The sequence below is a fragment of the Lasioglossum baleicum genome, chromosome 9 (assembly GCF_051020765.1).
Source record: "Lasioglossum baleicum chromosome 9, iyLasBale1, whole genome shotgun sequence".
Classification (NCBI taxonomy): Eukaryota; Metazoa; Arthropoda; class Insecta; order Hymenoptera; family Halictidae; genus Lasioglossum; species Lasioglossum baleicum.
The window spans coordinates 1527470-1544656 of record NC_134937.1 but is presented as its reverse complement, the minus strand read 5'-3'; the positions used below and the strand labels follow the sequence as shown (position 1 = coordinate 1544656).

The following is a 17187-nucleotide window of genomic DNA, read 5'->3' as shown; positions in this document are numbered from 1 at the left end:
CGACTGTTATCGTTACGTAACAATGCAATTGAAAAATTAAAAAATAACAGATAGCACGTGAAAAATGACACGAGACCGTTCGCCACTTTTGCATCGGAATCTCAATAAAAACGTATCTAGACTTTTTGGAAGGGAGTATACCGCGCATGCGCTTGCGGAGCTCACGGGGACGGACGACGGACGTAGAGGACGTACTACGCGGAGAGCAGTGTGCCGGGGAGCGAAAAGGAAGGAACGAGTGTCGAGAAAGTAAGAGCGATCCCCGCGCAGAAAATTAAGCAGAAGACAGTGGCAGCCATTTTTCCTGACATTGCCGTTCCTGCGGCTCGCGGTGCTAATTGCCGTTGATTCTCGGCCGATCACGAACAGTTCTGAACAGATCTTGGTGGCAGCGACGGGGAACGGTGTTGTAGACGGGGCCACGGGGTGTATTGGTGCGCACACCGAGATTAAAACGGCGCGAGATAACGATAAGAGAATTTAGACGTCAATGGTACGGCGTGGCTCGGAGTGACGAGTGCGTGTGTAAACGATTCGCAGAGTAGTGGGGCTCGATCGTAGTTGGCTGAGTGGACAGCCGAAAAGGAGGAGCTGCCGACAACGGGAAGGGTGTTACAGGAGGCGACAGCGACGGCGACGGTGACGACAACGACGACCACGACGGAAACGACGGCTACGATACGACGGCGGCAACGATCGCGGAAACGGAGCTACGGCAGCCCAGCCTAGGCGCCCTTATTTTGCGGTTTCGGCCCTAGAAACCCTCCTCGAACGGGAATCGTTAGTATTGTACAGTGCATACAGTCACGCGCCACCGCGTACATCAGCGCCACGAGATGGAGAGGCGAGCTGCTTTTGTGCTGCTGGGGATGCTATATTTAGCGTGCACCCTCGTCACGGTCCAGGCAGGTGAGACTCATCCTCTCTTTCGGTTTGACCACCATTCAGTCGTTCATTTATTCGTATACTCATTCTCCGGTTCTCCTCTTTCCATTCGTTTTGCCGTTTCGCGCGAGCCTCGCGTTTAGCCAAGTCCTCGAATCATCCTTCGTGCTTATCTTATTTCGAAACCGAGATTCCTCGCTCGGCCCTGGAGAAATTCTACGCGTTCTCCGTTCTCTTTGATCACGATTGCCTCCGCTCCGTGAGAAATGTAACCTTCAAATACCGATCTCGCAACACGGTGAAATTCGGAAAATTAGTTATTCTCGAATAAACAGCGGTACGGTTCGCGATTCTTTGGAATTTTTCTCGAGTTCTTACGATCAACTTCCATTTTTAAAATGTATGCGGTAGCGTTATTGGTCGCTCGCTCGTTCGCGAGTAATTTACGCTGGCATTGTGACGTAGCTGTCACATGGTACACCGCACGCATTTTTCTCGAGCGCGTGCTAATTGGGAGCGGAGTTATTTTACCAAATTTAGTACAGAGTCATATGCGTTCGACGCACAATGCGTTTTCGCTGGCCGATTTGACATCGGCGATTCACAAGTCGGCTCTTAATAACCGGACTCGTGTGCATACTTTCTGTAAAAGCAGCCGACGTGTCTTGACAGATTATGAAATTCTATTTTTAGTTTTGATTGTACCGCAACACGTTAGCACTTCGAACCTGTGCTCACGGCCTCCCACGACGTTAAACCCACGACACTGTCTGTCGTTTCCGACGTAATTCTCCCCGTAAATTCTATCGAAGAATAGTTAGGATCGCGAGAGGTGAAGTGGTTATGTACATAGAATCGGAGATCTGAGATAACGATATTCCAGCCCGACTCGATTATCATTGCGCATATATAGTTCATGGCGTTCGATCCACTGCGAGACGTAGAGCACTTAAAGTATCACGTGTTCTTCAACCAATTGACTTATCTGCAGGTTCCTAATCGCCTCTGGAATCATTTTGCGGGGTGTCTACGTGCTGCGGTACAAATGGGGTGAATTTACACGGACGAGTCAGTGGGCGATTTATTCGACTCTAATATTCAAATGAATTATGCACAATTGCGTGCGCAACAGACAGATTCTGAACGATTAATCATGTTAACAACATCACTACGCGTTATCGATCTATCTCCTCATGTAAATTCACCCCCATGTTAGATTGTATCGGTAATTCGGAGACACCCTTTATACCAGTGTTCCACGATACAATCCTAACTGTGGTTACCCGGTCGCGCAGAAATGTCTGACCAACTGTTCGACGTACATTGCCAGAAACACGTATTCTGTTTCCGTGTCGCGAACATTATATATTCGCGGTGTTTCTCCGAAAGGTGCGTTTCCACGTTTTGTAGGTTATCCCCGCGTCTCGTTTATTATGTCATGAATAGGTCCGTATACATAGATATGCGGCACGCGTGTGTCAATCGAGTTTTGACCCTGCTCTGCCACTCGAGTTGCGCACCCCTGGCTTATACAGACGCGAGACACCGGGATTCGCTCGCATTCGATGCTGAAGCCACATTCCGAGAGACGTACACGAAGTACCCACGCCAAGCAACTTTTGTTGCGTAACAATTGACCCTATTTTCCGTCCACCTAGAAATCTTTCGTGAACTTTTAGTGATCGCCACCCAGAAGTTCGCTGTTGATCGGCATAATTACGGTGAACCGTGTGTTTTACGGCACTGCGAGCGCTCGTGAAGTGGCTCCCAGGCGTTCCGCGAACGTGTTCACTTAACAAGACTTACCGATACGTTCGCATATAGTGTTCTTCTCAACTACGAACATAAAATTGTAGAACTAGCGAACAAATCGTTACCATCTACCATGTTATGTTGTTTGTCACGGAGGGAAACATTGTGTGGTGCAATCACTTCTTTTTGCATATGCAATTGTAGAGGAGATGTCAAGGTCATTGAATCTCTTTAAACTGCTCGCGGAACCAATTTGTACTAAACTTACTTTTAAAGAGATTCTCTTTAAAATTTGCATATACTAAGGATTGTAACGTCAGGGGCGTAAACGGGCGCTACTGTCACGTAAGCATTCGTAGGGTGGACAATCAGTATAGTAGCGATTATGTCGTTGTATCAACGACTTTGGAATCCCTTTTATCCCATTCCGTAATAAATTATTTTGATCATAACATCCCTGCTGGAAAAAAGATTGTATGAGTAAGTTACTGTTTTAATTGCATCGGACATGCATATACAATATACAGTATCGCAAAATTGATTAAAGTTTTGTAGTTGTGTAATACATCTCGCATCTAGTTCCATCGCATGATATTGCACGGTAACATGATTTTTTTCGAACATCGAGAAGAAAGAATGCGGACCGCATTCGAAGAAAATTTTGTTCACCAAATATCGGAGGTGTGTGCGTGCATCGAGCAGCGAGAATGTGTCGCGTGAAAAGATTTCAACCGTTCGTCAGGATACTTATATTTAGACCAGAGTCTACGAATATAATTTCCATTTTATCCCCGCCACGCCATGGGTTCGGAGAGGGTCGTGGCAAAGACCGCGCGAAGGGATCGTTCGAATTTTGCGGCCGTGTCATCTATCATTGCGCTTGCGATTGATTTTCTTTTTTTAATACGTATTATAATGGACCTCGGGCCCAGCACGCGTCGTTTATATTCTTAGCGCGTGTACCTTGTTTATTGAAATGTAAACTTAACCTCCATTCTCTAACACGGTGAATGTTTTCATCCGCTCTGTTTTGCCGTCGCTCGCAAACCAGACGAGAAGAATGCTTACGTTTAACCCTGGGAGCGCGCCGTCTATTTTTGGCTCTTCAGCGTGTGTACCATAGAATAACGCAACGATAGTAACGCCATGCAAGTGTAAATACACGATCGTTACAGTTTGAAATATTCCCTTTAATTTACCACAGCACGACCCAATATTTGCGCAATTGGGTTTTAAACGCTATTCTTATAGGATAAAAGAGTATTTTTAAAATCGCGATAGGGAGACGAGAATACACCGGGGCTAGGTTAGTCTATGTTCCGCATAGGCGAGGTTCCATGACAACTTAACCCTTAGCTGTCGCTTTAAATCGAACTGTTCTTTTACAATACTCGTCCGATGGAATATTAAATTCATTTGGAGGAGACGTTATCCTTATTGGGTGGTACTGCAACGATGTAATATAACCCGATGCAAAGTTCGATCAAACCAGTTCGAATATTAGCTCATTGTTCGAACAGTTTGAATTACCTGAAGTTCAAACTTCAGTTTGGAACCAAATATTCCTAACTACTCAAATGTTACGAGAAGTTGTTCGATGGAATTTTTCAGCAGTAATTCCTAGCTTTATTTCGTATGAACGTCAGCTGAAGCCATTGGACATTTGGGGAGTTAATGTTTAATTTTGCGGCCCAAGATTAATCCGACAGGACATTTGACATTTAGAGGGCGGCTTTAAACTTTCAGTTCCGTTTCAACGATAGGGGGTTCGTGGTAGTGTAAATATCTGTCGGTATCTATATGTATTGTCTGAGATAGCGAGCACACGACTGCGCCGATCGATTCAGAATACGTTTTTTGCCAAGTCCGTTATTCTATCCTCCCTGTGCGATGCAAGGCGAAGACACGAATGGTTTCGTGTGCTTCGATCGGGTCTGGCAAGCTATCTTTCTTGCACGTTATCCTGCCGATACACTAGCGGCGCTAGTGACCCTCGCGAACTAACTAGGCCAACGGGTTTTCTTGGTGATTTCGGTTCTATCGGCTACGAGAATTACTTTATGCATCACCGAAATAAATTCATTAGAGTATCTTTAGTTGATTACATAACGGTGGACACCGGCCGAACCGGCTCAAACTTTTGTCCGCCTTTCTGTATTCTAGGTCTCGGCTAGGTCTAGGTTAGAACTGGTTTCGAATCGCGGGTACCAGTATGCAGATAGCCGGTACTCAATGGGCGAGTTCTTCGATTATTCGCATCATGTTTACTCTTTATTAGCAGCCAAGCTGTTTCACCTAACTAAAATATTTACATCGCTGCTCTCACGACTCGCGTTCTCTCGAGTTCTTACTAAGGCTGCGGCGAACCGGCTTGAAATCCCAAAAATCCGAAACTTGTTTCATAATTACATCCTGCTATGGCTTTCGCTAGTCGGCGGCAATAATAAATAGTCCAGTCAACGAAAAGTTGTAGAGGGAAATGGAAGGAACACAATTTTTAACTTTGGGTCTGTGTTTGGGCTAGTTAGGAGATAAACATACTAAAAGTCCGTACTCCTAGGAGGCAAGCGGGATGCAGGGCGACACGTAGAAGGTCTCCTGTTTCGGTTTTCCGCTTATATCTCGGAAACTATGCGTCCTAGCGATAATACCATTCCATACAAAATTAAAGCTGACAAAATGTGCCACAAGATTGATTGAATTCAGTTTTTCGCTACCTCGCATAGTTTTCGAGATATCCGCGCTCAAAGTTCGCTAATTGTGCTGAAGAGTTCTTTTTCACAATTAGTGAACTTTGAGCGCGACTATCTCGAAAACTATGCGTCCTAGCGATAAGACCATACCATGCAAAATTAAAGCTGACAAAATGTGCCACAAGATTGATTCGATTCAGTTTTACGCTATCAAAGTTCACTAATTGTGCTGAACAGTTATGTAGCTAGTCAAATAAAGCAAAAATTTCTTTTTCACAATTAGTGAACTTTGAGCGCGGATATCTCGGAAACTATGCAAGATAGCGAAAAACCGAATTCAATCAATCTTGTGGAACGTTTCGTCAGCTTTAATTTTGTATTGAATGGTCATATCGCTAGGACGTATAGTTTCCGAGATATAAGCGGAAAACCGAGATATAAGGGGACTTCTACGTGCCCCCCTGCACCCTGCTCGCCGCTTAGGAGTAGAGACTTTTAGTATGTTTATCTCCTAACTAGTCCAAACAAAGTCCCAAAGTTAAAAATTGTGTTCCTTCCATTTCCCTCTACACCCCCCGTATGAGCATTCATTGACAGGAACTAAAATTAAATTACGGTAAATTTGTTTCTACATATTGCTTTCTGCGCGAGTTCAACAGGAAAATATAAATCTGATCCTTCAGAGATTAGATATTTGGGTAATGGGGGGTTAGAAGAAGGGTAACAGAGGGTTAAATTTGTTTCTACATATTGCTTCCTGCGAGTTCAGCAGGAAGATATAAATCTGAACCTTTAGGAATTGGATATCTGACCTTGATATCGCCAACCTAACGATATTTGTCATCAGAGGGTTAACAGTTAGGGGTAAGGGACGGGTAAAAGAGGGTTACATTTCGGTAAATTTGTTTCAACATGTGTGTTCAGTAGGCAAATGTAAATCTGATCCATTGGGGATTAAATATTTGACCTTGATATCGCCAACCCAACGATATGCGTCATCAGAGGGTTAAAAAGAAAGTTAAACTTCTGCTAGAAAGAGTACTTACATAGGTATAGGTTCCTAGTAGTACATAGATGCATATTTCAAACAACTCCAAGCCGGATTTCAGCTATCCGAAAGTTTCCGACGCGGCCGAAGTCCATAATCTCGGGTATCCGCATGTTTTTAGTCTTTATCTATCCCTCGCAGAAGTGTTGTTCCTTTTCGGAGCATCTTTCTGCAAGCAGGAAACGACGATAGCGGTCCGCCATGCATTGTCCGAGGAACGATAGCGTGCTAATCACCGAAAAATGACGGCAGTATCGCCGGGGGTTGTTCGACAGGCCGCATCATCATGATAGCGCAGAGAGAGAGAGAGAGTTGTTATGGTGAATCATTGCTGTGTGGCCGATGCTCGACCTTTGTTACCGTCACAGACAAATACTGCTGTGACGTATGCCGACTCGTATGCACGCTATTGTGTCGCGACGTTGTAAATTTACCGATTCGTCATCGAAACGTTGGGTCACTCACGATCGCGTGCTGTCGTCGTCGCGATTTACCGTTCACAGAGAACCGAATCCGGTCAGTGTAGACCTCGGGTGATCGTCCTCGATATTTAAATTTTTCCGTCGCCGTTTTGCTTTGTCTTGGCCAAATAAAATAATCGAAAGCGACGATTGCATTTTAGAAGTAAAAGAAGTTTCGTTCGATGTTCTTATATGTATAAGTCGTGAGCAGAATTCGTGTAAGCATGATGCGCTTTTCAAACAGGAAACGTTTTCGGAACAAGTTTGCGGTAGATGTCTAGGAAAGTTATCGTCTGATCAGAAAATCTGATTCAATTATCATAATTCGATATTTTAAGAGGTTTCTGGAGCTGGAAGCGAAGGAGGATTTGATAAAAGTATAGTACTCGGGAAAGAATTCGAACAAGCATCTTGAACTGATAACTCGAGACCGATCGCTCGGTGTAGTTCTCGATAAAAGTAAAATTCGAGTGGGTAGAAGTATCTGGAGCGACTCGAAGTTCGAACGCTTTGGACATTTGAATTTTTACAGCACTAAACAGCACACCATATGTTCCCGTTCAGTGTGTTTATAGAGGGCGTTTCAGCACAGCAGTTTCTAAAATGAATGTGTAAATAAAGTTAATTATAAAGTCATACCGAATTGGAATAACGGAATGCGAAAGGAAGAAGCTGATTTATAGAACACCCTGTATAATTACTGTTATCTGTGAGTGGTAGCGAATCTTTAGACAAATGGATGCAGTTGATGTGTTCATTGACTTCTAGGGGAGAATTGCTTACCTTTTAAAGACCTTGAAAATTAGAACATCAGTATACAAATTACAGTATAAAAATTCAACTTCCACAAAAGGTAGTGCCAAATAGAAAAAAGAATACATATATCTCAACTGCAGCACTGTTGTGGCAACCCTTCCCTAGCTACCGGGTGATTCAAACTGCTTCCATCAGTGACGTGTTGAGTGATCGTCGTAATGCATGCTGACTTATGTGTTATTTATGTAACAATGCCGATTTTTTTCCTCACAGGATAGATTTACCGTAGTTACATGTAATTGTGATAGTGCATCGAGCGCAAACAGGTATCGATGTTCACGTAGGGAGCACATGTGTTGAATATTGGATATCATTTATCGTCACGAACTCGTCGGAGAGCACCAGCAAATACCTGTTCCAAAAAGAAAATCGAACGAATTTATATTCACAGCGGATTTCGAAGACGGATTTTGCATTCGCCGAAGGTCGATTTATCGCGGGGGAATCTCGTCTTCTTACCGAGAATCTCGCAGTCAGCTATTCCGATGCTGCGGTTTTCGCAGAATCGCGCACAAGGAAAAAGATGGCGGCGAATTGAACGTCGTTGTTCTATACCGTGCGGCCGCTTGGTTGTTTACTCAACTATTCTCGCTGGCCAGTGCTCGCTGTGATCGCTAATTTATGACGACTAACGAGCATTCGGTGCTAATTTATTGCATGTATTGCAGAGCCTGTACATAACCACGTAGGGAGGTCGTTCGAGGAAAACGCCAGACTAAAATCAGGTTTCGCGAAATATTTAATTTATCGCGCCTCGTTTATTACGAAAGATTTCATGAATAATAATTATACTGCAGATGTTTGTGCACGTGCAGGAATAAATATTATAGGTACCATTAAAGCTTGCAGAAACGAGTTTCTGAACAATTTCCAATGAAAATGCATTTTCACGAACATCCGCATTATAAAAAGAATGTTACAGCGTTGTATATATAGTTTTCGGTTGGGATCCTGTTTAGCTGTAATAAATCGCGTGTGTATCGTTGGCAATGGATGTATCTTCGTTGCCACGTATCCACTATGACTCCCCGGAATGACGTAAGGGAACTAGGATCTCTTTATTGACTGGCTGACGTAAACACGCGCACGTTGGCCCGTGTTTAAATCTCGTTTTCAGCTCGAGACAATGAATTATAGGCGAATGGAAAAAGAATCGTTTTGCGTGTTCCATCGATCTTTGAATTTCCGATCGTTGGGTGTGTTCAAAACTAAATAGAACCGGATATCACGTGTAGAGAGGCGTTGGTCTTTGCATGCATCAACGAAACGTCGCGTTAATTATTAAAACTTGCGTGTTTACGTGTTCATTATGCTTCGAGCAATTTCTCGGGTCTGCCGATGACAAAATGATCGAAGAGAATATTGTCAGGACCATTCGTTGCTATATCAAAGGGTGGTAACGAGTGGTTGAAGGCCTACATGATACGCCTTTTTGCGAGGATATAGCATCAATTCCACGGAGTGCTCTTTACCCGTCCGCCTACCTTGCGCTGCAAGGGAATTGTGCAAACGCACGTTGGTCGAATATTTCCTGCATACGCAGCCTGAAAGCCGCGGATGGCGTGAACGAAAAAATTACGTTTCTTGCTTTGGTACGGTCTTTCAGTTACATACTTTCCTATTTGTAATGTTCCCTGTGATAACCAGACTGCGGCGCTTTGAGCGAACTAAAAGTTTTCCGCGTCGATGGTAGACAACAGAAGTTTCACGAAAGCTTGTTCCTGTAACAGTTTCAATGAGTCGTTGAATTATCTAACAGTACTCTTAAACGTTCGTAGTGTCTTCACAGGTTAGCGATTCAATTATTGTGCTCCTAACTTCTCCTACAGCCTGCTTACAGTTTACTTTGTTGACTATAAAACACTGACTAAAGCGCTGCTCAGCGTAATAGAGCCGTCAGTGTCGAGAACTAGAGGCATCTTCCAAGTCGGAATCTGCATTTTTATTACCAAACAAAATTTGCAGTTTCAGGCTGATCAAATTCTAGAAATCTATTTTAGAAATCTGAGAAAAATTGTACTGAAAATTCTTTTTCACAATTAGTCAACTTTGAGCGCGGATGTCTCGGAAACTATGCGAGATAGCGAAAAACTGAATGCAGTCAATCTTATGGCACATTTTGTCAGCTTTAATTTTGTGTATAGAATGGTATTATCGCTAGGACACATAGTTTCCGAGATATAAGCGGAAAACCGAAAAAGGTGACTTCTACGTGCCCCCCTGTAGCCTGCTCACCTCCTAGGAGTAGGGACTTTTAGTATTTTTACCTCATAACTAGTCCAAACAAAGACCCAAAGTTAAAAATTGTGTTTCTTCCATTTCCCTCTACGCCCCCCTTATGAGCATTCACTGACTGGACTACTCCTCGAGTAATTTCATCTGTTCACCGAGTGTATTAGGGCGGAAAAATTGCAACGTATTTCTATTGGGAAGCGCGATTGGCTCTGCGGAGCCATCCTCGTGGCCGACGAGTTTATCAGACGGTGCAGTGACCTGCATATATGTGACCCGTATTTGAAATTCGTTCCTTCTCGCGAGCTCTCGCGGGCAAAATTAATAATACGGGTCGAATCGATCTCGAGCAAGAGAGAGATAGAGAGAGAGAGAGAGAGGTGGAGGCGCGCGAATTGAAAACGGCCGCGGACACCTCGTCGGCCACTGCTAATTTTGAACGTTTACATGCCCGCCTGGTATCTGCTTGGTAAACATCGGAGAAGGTGATATATAGCACGCTAGTAAACCTAGAGGCATCATGAACCAGAGGTTCAGGTCCAGCGCTCGACAAAGAGTGCTCGTGCCACCCATTTCTGCACCCTTGTCGAAATTAACCCCTCCCCACATCGATTCTTGAACGTTCGCAGCTCGATTAAAGGGTCAAAGACGACCTCGAACAAAATTAAACCGACGATGTTTCATAGCTCGCGCGGGAAGAGCGTGTTGTTCCAAATTTCATCCCCTTAGTTCAATTGGAAGAGCTGCAGGGAAGAAATCGAATTTATTAGCCTTTGATCGATTTTCCCTATTTTGTATCACGTAAATGTTGTCATATGCCCTTTAGAGACTAGTTGCAAAACATTAGTTATATTAGTTAATTACTGTATTGTATTGTACATGTTAAAAGAATTTTTTCAAATATTTAGTTGAAGTCTTTCGTTATTAGAAAAATTGAAAACACATTTTTCTTAATATTTAACATTTTACCTACTGGTAGCCTATTGATAGGATTTTATTATAATTGTAATTTAATTGTAATCCCAAACGAAATTATTAAGTGACGTTAATGGTGGTGGTCACTTGTCGGTTCTCAATTGCAATTGTTGTTGCTGCTGGAGGATCCAGTGAAAAGTCTTCAGCTATGGACCATGGACTTTTAAAAATTATGTTATAATCACCGGTAGGTAATGTGTTAAAAGTTGTCATCCCTCGATTTGTTTCAATTTCTATCGAACCCATTGTTAGATTTCAGACTATTCGTCTAAAAAATGTTTGCAACACTATAGAGGGTGTCTCAGCTGAAGGAGGCCACTATCTAATAAATATCTAATAAATATCTCCTTTATTTTTAATGACACAAAAAATATTTATGGCATAATTTAAACGGTATCGAAGGAGGAATGTCATAGAAGATCAATTTCTTTTGTGCGGTTATTTTTTCTTAGTTTTCTCAAGGTCATCGTTATTTTTTTATCGGGAAAACATATTTTTTCTTTATTTCATCTTATAGCGGCTGAAAAAATACATTTGAATATGCTTAAGTCATTAACACGTTCCGTGCCACGTGTACCACCGGTGGTACACGTTAAACTTGATCTTCGGGCTACAAAAAAGGGCTTGGCACGGAACGTGTTAACAAAAAAATTGTTCTTCTGATATTCTGATGATATTCCTTCTTGGATACCATTTAAATTACGCCAAAAATATTTTTTTGTGACATTAAAAATAAAGGAGATTTTAGGTAGCCTCCTTCAGCTGAGACACCCTGTATTTCGCCCTCCATACCATGCAAGTCTTGTATATGTATATAATTTTTTCGCATTAAGACAAAAAACGCAGGTGTTCAAGATGGACATAGTCGTCGGGCTACTCTGCAGACAATGCTTCTGAATTTCGCTTGGTGGCGGTGGTTATGAGAGCGTTTTGATGGGCGTGCGACCGGTTTCGCGGTTCGGCGGCGAAGTCGCGCGATAGGCGGGAATATTTCGACCTTTGGCATCGTTAGGGCAAAGGAACGTGTTTACGAGCATTGGCTCTCTTGCTGACTCTCGCTCTCCCATCTCGCATGTACGCGCAATCCCAACTTGCCAAATTGCGTCCTAGATCACGGGCGTTCCAATTCCCGTGTCCTCCATCGCGCTTATGTATTTCTGCATAGAAATGCTTGAAAATTTTCGTGCTCCTCGGGAAGCCTCTCGCGCGTGGCCCGACGGAGCTCGCCCCTCGGACAAAGGGCCGAGCGCTTCCGGCTCCGTTCAGCCGCAGACGCACTGGATATCGACACCGTTCTTGTTACTGGTGCTATATTATCTGGAGCTATTTATACGTAACCACTCGGCGGGATTTGAAAGCGGGAGATTGCTACGCTCCTATCGACAACGGAGCTAGGAAAATTCGAATGCGAGAATCGTTGTTCGAGCTTCGAATTCCACCAAATGCCTCTGGTAATGCCTCTGTGTTTCATAAAGTACAAAATAGATCTAAAGCCAAAGATATACCAAAACCATATATGTATGTCACAACATAGTATTAACATATTAACGTATAGATTTACACATAGACTAGATAGTGAATAGGTAGCTGACCACTACGCGTAAGGAAAAACGTGGGTATGTAATGTAATGATAGGTTTGAATTGGGCAGATAGAGCGCCGGCTCTCCAACGCCATCTCTATTAAAAAAAAAAAATAGGGTAAAGAATAAACTAACTAAATGCCTCCGACTCCTTCGAAGATTATTCTCGCGAAAATCTTTTAAACGTTCGATCTCCTTTTTGTTCACTTCTATCAGCGGTCGCTGATATTCTCTCGACTAACATAATCCAATAATATCATTGGGAATTATTATACTAAAGAAAATGATTGAGCTTCTTCTCGATATAGCGCATCCATAAGAAAACAGGTTTCGTTTAGATAAAGTGTTAACACTTGTTCTTCGAAGTTGGGGGTGTAATCAGATAAACAATAAGCAGACTTACCTTTATGCAAAGTAAAAATTGTTCAAGTCGATTGTGAAAAACTGAAGCTAAGGAAATTTTCTCTTTTAATCATGGTATAACAATATTCTGAAATTCTTGTAATGTTTTTTCACTTTTATATTTGACCTGTTCTTTTTTGTCAACGATAAGCAGGATGATGTCGTGTTAGGCTAGTAACAAGGATAAAATGTCTTTTAGAAGAACTATATTGGGGTAGGTAGAAATATTTAGCGCGATATGAACAGCCTGGCCCGTGTCTTCTGTATGTCCTTTTTACGTAAATGGACAGTAATAAAATAACAACAGACATATATCATGAAATAAGCAACAGAATAAAATTTGCCGGGTAGAGAAGTTACGTGGTGCACCTTGTAGAACACATGATTCGATATACATACATACGTATAGCCTCTTCTGATGCTTAGGGGTCATGCGGCACGTGTTCCCGGTATCGATCTCTTTTCCATCCTACTTTGCGTTCCAATACAGCGCCAACTTCGTAAACCGTGTCACAAACACAGAAAGGGGCCCGGTTTCCTCGTTTTATCTACACGACGTTCATTCACAAACTTCTGACACGAAGTTGTTGCCACTTCGATCGAAGTCGTCCGGTTAGATTGTTAGATTATGCATTAGGCTGATCGCGGACGGCTCTGTCCCTAGATTTTATTCCGAGATCTCCACGAACCGCAAGTAACTCGAGTACAGTAGCGACTAATGCAGTGTAACCACTCCTGAAAGATATAGTCCTCCGATTGTCTGAATACGGTGCTAATTTAGTTTACCGTGGTCATTACTAGCGTTACCTGATGCAATAATAGTGAAATACAAGCGTGCAGGCCTGCGAAGGTTGGTCCAAACACGTTTTTAAATTCCTCAAGCGTCTTTACTGTTTTGTATTTGATGCCCACACTTTTGTGACAAATGCATCAAATCCGCAGTCTAATAACGATTTGTTTTCCTTCAATCCTGCTGCATCAGTGAACTTGGTGCATCGAAAGATTTGGCAGCCATCTTGCTCGAGAATTTCAATTTCAGCAAACTGGAAGCGATCGGTATCTCTTCGTTCTGGAAATTTAGGAAAAGGAAGAAGAGCTGCCTGATTGAGTCGATACACGTGGAATCGACTCGTCGATTTAGGGGCTGCCCGATAAAACGTTTACGATGCGAGAATTCAAGCAACCGATATATCGACTCCCTTTCTCATGTTGTATTCAGATGGTCGATTTCGGTCTAAAAATGGACGATCGAAATCGGAGCTAGTCGACTCATCTCTGCTCTCTCTCTCTCTCTCTCTCTCTCTCTCTCTCTCTCTCTCTCTCTCTCTCTCTCCCTCTCTCCCTCGCTCTCTCGCCCGTCGAAATCGCATTACGTAAATATTTAAACTCCAAACAAACATCGATCTCTCGATATCTTCGCCTGTGTATTCTTAAGTCGCGCACACGCCGAGGCAGAAGCCAGCCGCGGCATCACTTTATAGGTCAGCCCGACGTGTTCGTGATTATCAGTCCAGTCCCTTCCCACCCCCCTCGGCCCCCTCAGTCGGCCGGCATGCATTATAATTTCATCTGGTCGAGTTGGTGTTCACGAGGACGACAGGGTTGTAAAAGAATAAATCGCTAAAAATAAATAGAATCGGGTGCGTGTACTAGCAGAGGGGAACACGTTAGTCCGGTTCCCGCGGTGGCCATCGTGATTGACTTTTTGGCGCCGGCCGGTTTCGAAGCTTAATCTACCGCCGGTCGGATACAAAGTTCTATTTTCTACCGAATTTAGCCGCGGGAAAACTTCTTTCCTCCGTATTTATAGATCGATCGTCCAACTGTTCAACGCACCCCGGGAGAACCACGAATTTTCGGTAGCAACGAACTCCTCGCGGAATAGTCCCCCTCGTGGGCAGCAATGCATATTGCTAAACCGACCAGCGACTCGCATTCTCCTTGGCGAAATGTTCAACTCAAAGTCTTCATTAAACCGTGGAGCGCGGGATTAACCCTTGCGCGGGGATTGGGGTTGCTGCGTCCTTAATCAAATTTATGCTGATAATTATTCAATGTCTATCGATGTGTTCTACATTTGGAGCAATTTTCACATACATTAACCCCTCGCACTGTAACAAACAGAATCTACCAAATACAATTCTATTTGGTATGTGGTTATAATGTACAACATTTTCGTTTCGTTTCGCATTCTCTACCAACTCCTGAAATACTTCGAACACTCGGAACACCCAGTGGGCATTTCGCAGTGCGTTTATTTGTCGAGACCGTTGATACACGTTTTTATGAAGTAAGTCTACGATCTCGCGAGATGTATATTTGCCTTCTGCGTAAGGAAACATATTCGGAGTAGACGTGCATACGTGCGTGAAATTGTGTTGACTGTTTCCGTCGGCCGTTTCATGTTTGATATTACGAAAGATCGAACGTATAATGACCGATCGTTTTGTAAATTTGTGTAAGGGACCTGTTATTTGTTTGGCTTGTGTACTATAGCTTAACAGTTCGAGATTGAGACCGAAATACGCGTGAGCTAGAGGTCTGTTAACGCAGAGAATGGATAAATCCGAAGCTTGTTTCTATTTCTAATAAGAAATTGAACCGTAGCTTATTCTCAGCTAGAAGGACTTTACGTAATTCATCGGTCATAAGAACAATCGTTCCGAGATAGTTAGTTAGAGCAGGCAGCTATATCTCCAGTTTCTCCTTTTCATATAGCAGACTATATAATAAGTAGACTGCGGATCTTCATGCAAAATAAAAAATGTTTGCATTGATTGCAGGACACAGGAGCCAAATAAAAATTGTATTCTTCTTTTAATCATCCTATTAAGCTGAAAATAATACAATGATGTCTTTAAACACTTTTAACATGTCCACCGCTTTAAATTGTACATGGTCATTTTTGTCGTAAATGCATAATATCCGCAGTCTGATAATAAGTAGCAATCTTGGTAGCCTCATGAAGTCTATCTTCTGGAAAATGAAACAGGGGTGCATATTTGAATAGTATTTCCATCATAGTCCAGTCAACGAAAAGTTGTAGAGTGGAAATGGAAGGAACACAATTTTTAACTTTGGGTCTTTGTTTGGACTAGTGAGGAGGTAAACATACTAAAAGTCCCCACTCCTAGGAGGTGAGCGGGGTGCAGGGGGGCACGTAGAAGGCCCCCTTTTTCGTTTTTCCGCTTATATCTCGAAAACTAGGCGTCCTAGTGATAAGATCATTCTATACAAAATTAAAGCTGACAAAATGTGCCACAAGATTGATTGCATTCAGTTTTTCGCTATCTCGCATAGTTTCCGAGATATCCGCGCTCAAAGTTCACTAATTGTGCTGAAGAGTTACCTAGTCAAATAAGGCAAAAATTTCTTTTTCACAATTAGTCAACTTTGAGCGCGGATGTCTCGGAAACTATGCGTCCTAGCGATAAGACCATTCCATACGAAATTAAAGCTGACAAAATGTGCCACAGGATTGATTCAATTCAGTTTTTCGCTGTCTCGCATAGTTTCCGAGATATCCGCGCTCAAAGTTCACTAATTGTGCTGAAGAGTTACCTAGTCAAATAAGGCAAAAATTTCTTTTTCACAATTAGTCAACTTTGAGCGCGGATGTCTCGGAAACTATGCGAGATAGCGAAAACCTGAATGCAGTCAATCTTATGGTACATTTTGTCAGCTGTAATTTTGTATAGAATGGTCTTATTGCTAGGACGCATAGTTTCCGAGATATCCGCGCTCAAAGTTCATTAATTGTGAAAAAGGACTCTTCAGCACAATAAGTGAACTTTGAGTGCGGATATCTCGGAAATTATGCGAGATAGCGAAAAACTGAATGCAGTCAATCTTATGGCACATTTTGTCAGCTTTAATTTTGTATAGAATGATCTTATCGCTAGGACGTATAGTTTCCGAAATATCCGCGCTCAAAGTTCACTAATTGTGAAAAAGAACTCTTCAGCACAATTAGTGAACTTTGAGCGCGAATATCTGGGAAACTTGCGAGATATCGAAAAACTGAATTCGATCAATCTTGTGGCACATTTTGTCAGCTGTAATTTTATATAGAATGGTCTTATCGCTAGGACACATAGCTTCCGAGATATAAGCGAAAAACCGAAAAAGGTGACTTATACGTGCCCCCCTGACTTCTATAGCCCGCTCACCTCCTAGGAGTAGGGACTTATAGTATGTTTACTTCCTAACTAGTCTAAACAAAGGCTCAAAGTTAAAAATTGTGTTCCTTCCATTTCCCTCTACACCCCCCTTATGAGCATTCATTGACTGGACTATCATGGCAGTCACATCTACAGGTTATGTTATGCAACCGCAGACAAGC

At 42.7% G+C, this 17187-nt stretch overlaps 1 protein-coding gene across 1 annotated transcript in view; it reads left to right on the top strand.

Moving 5' to 3' along the window:
* The first annotated feature begins 212 nt into the window (after window positions 1-212).
* Bsg (immunoglobulin domain-containing protein Bsg) overlaps window positions 213-17187 on the top strand; it is a 32221-nt gene continuing 15246 nt past the window's right edge. The window contains exon 1 of the mRNA XM_076429908.1: window positions 213-909. Coding sequence (XP_076286023.1) covers window positions 837-909 — 73 coding nt within the window. The 5' untranslated portion in view covers window positions 213-836. The remainder of the gene's footprint in view (window positions 910-17187) is intronic.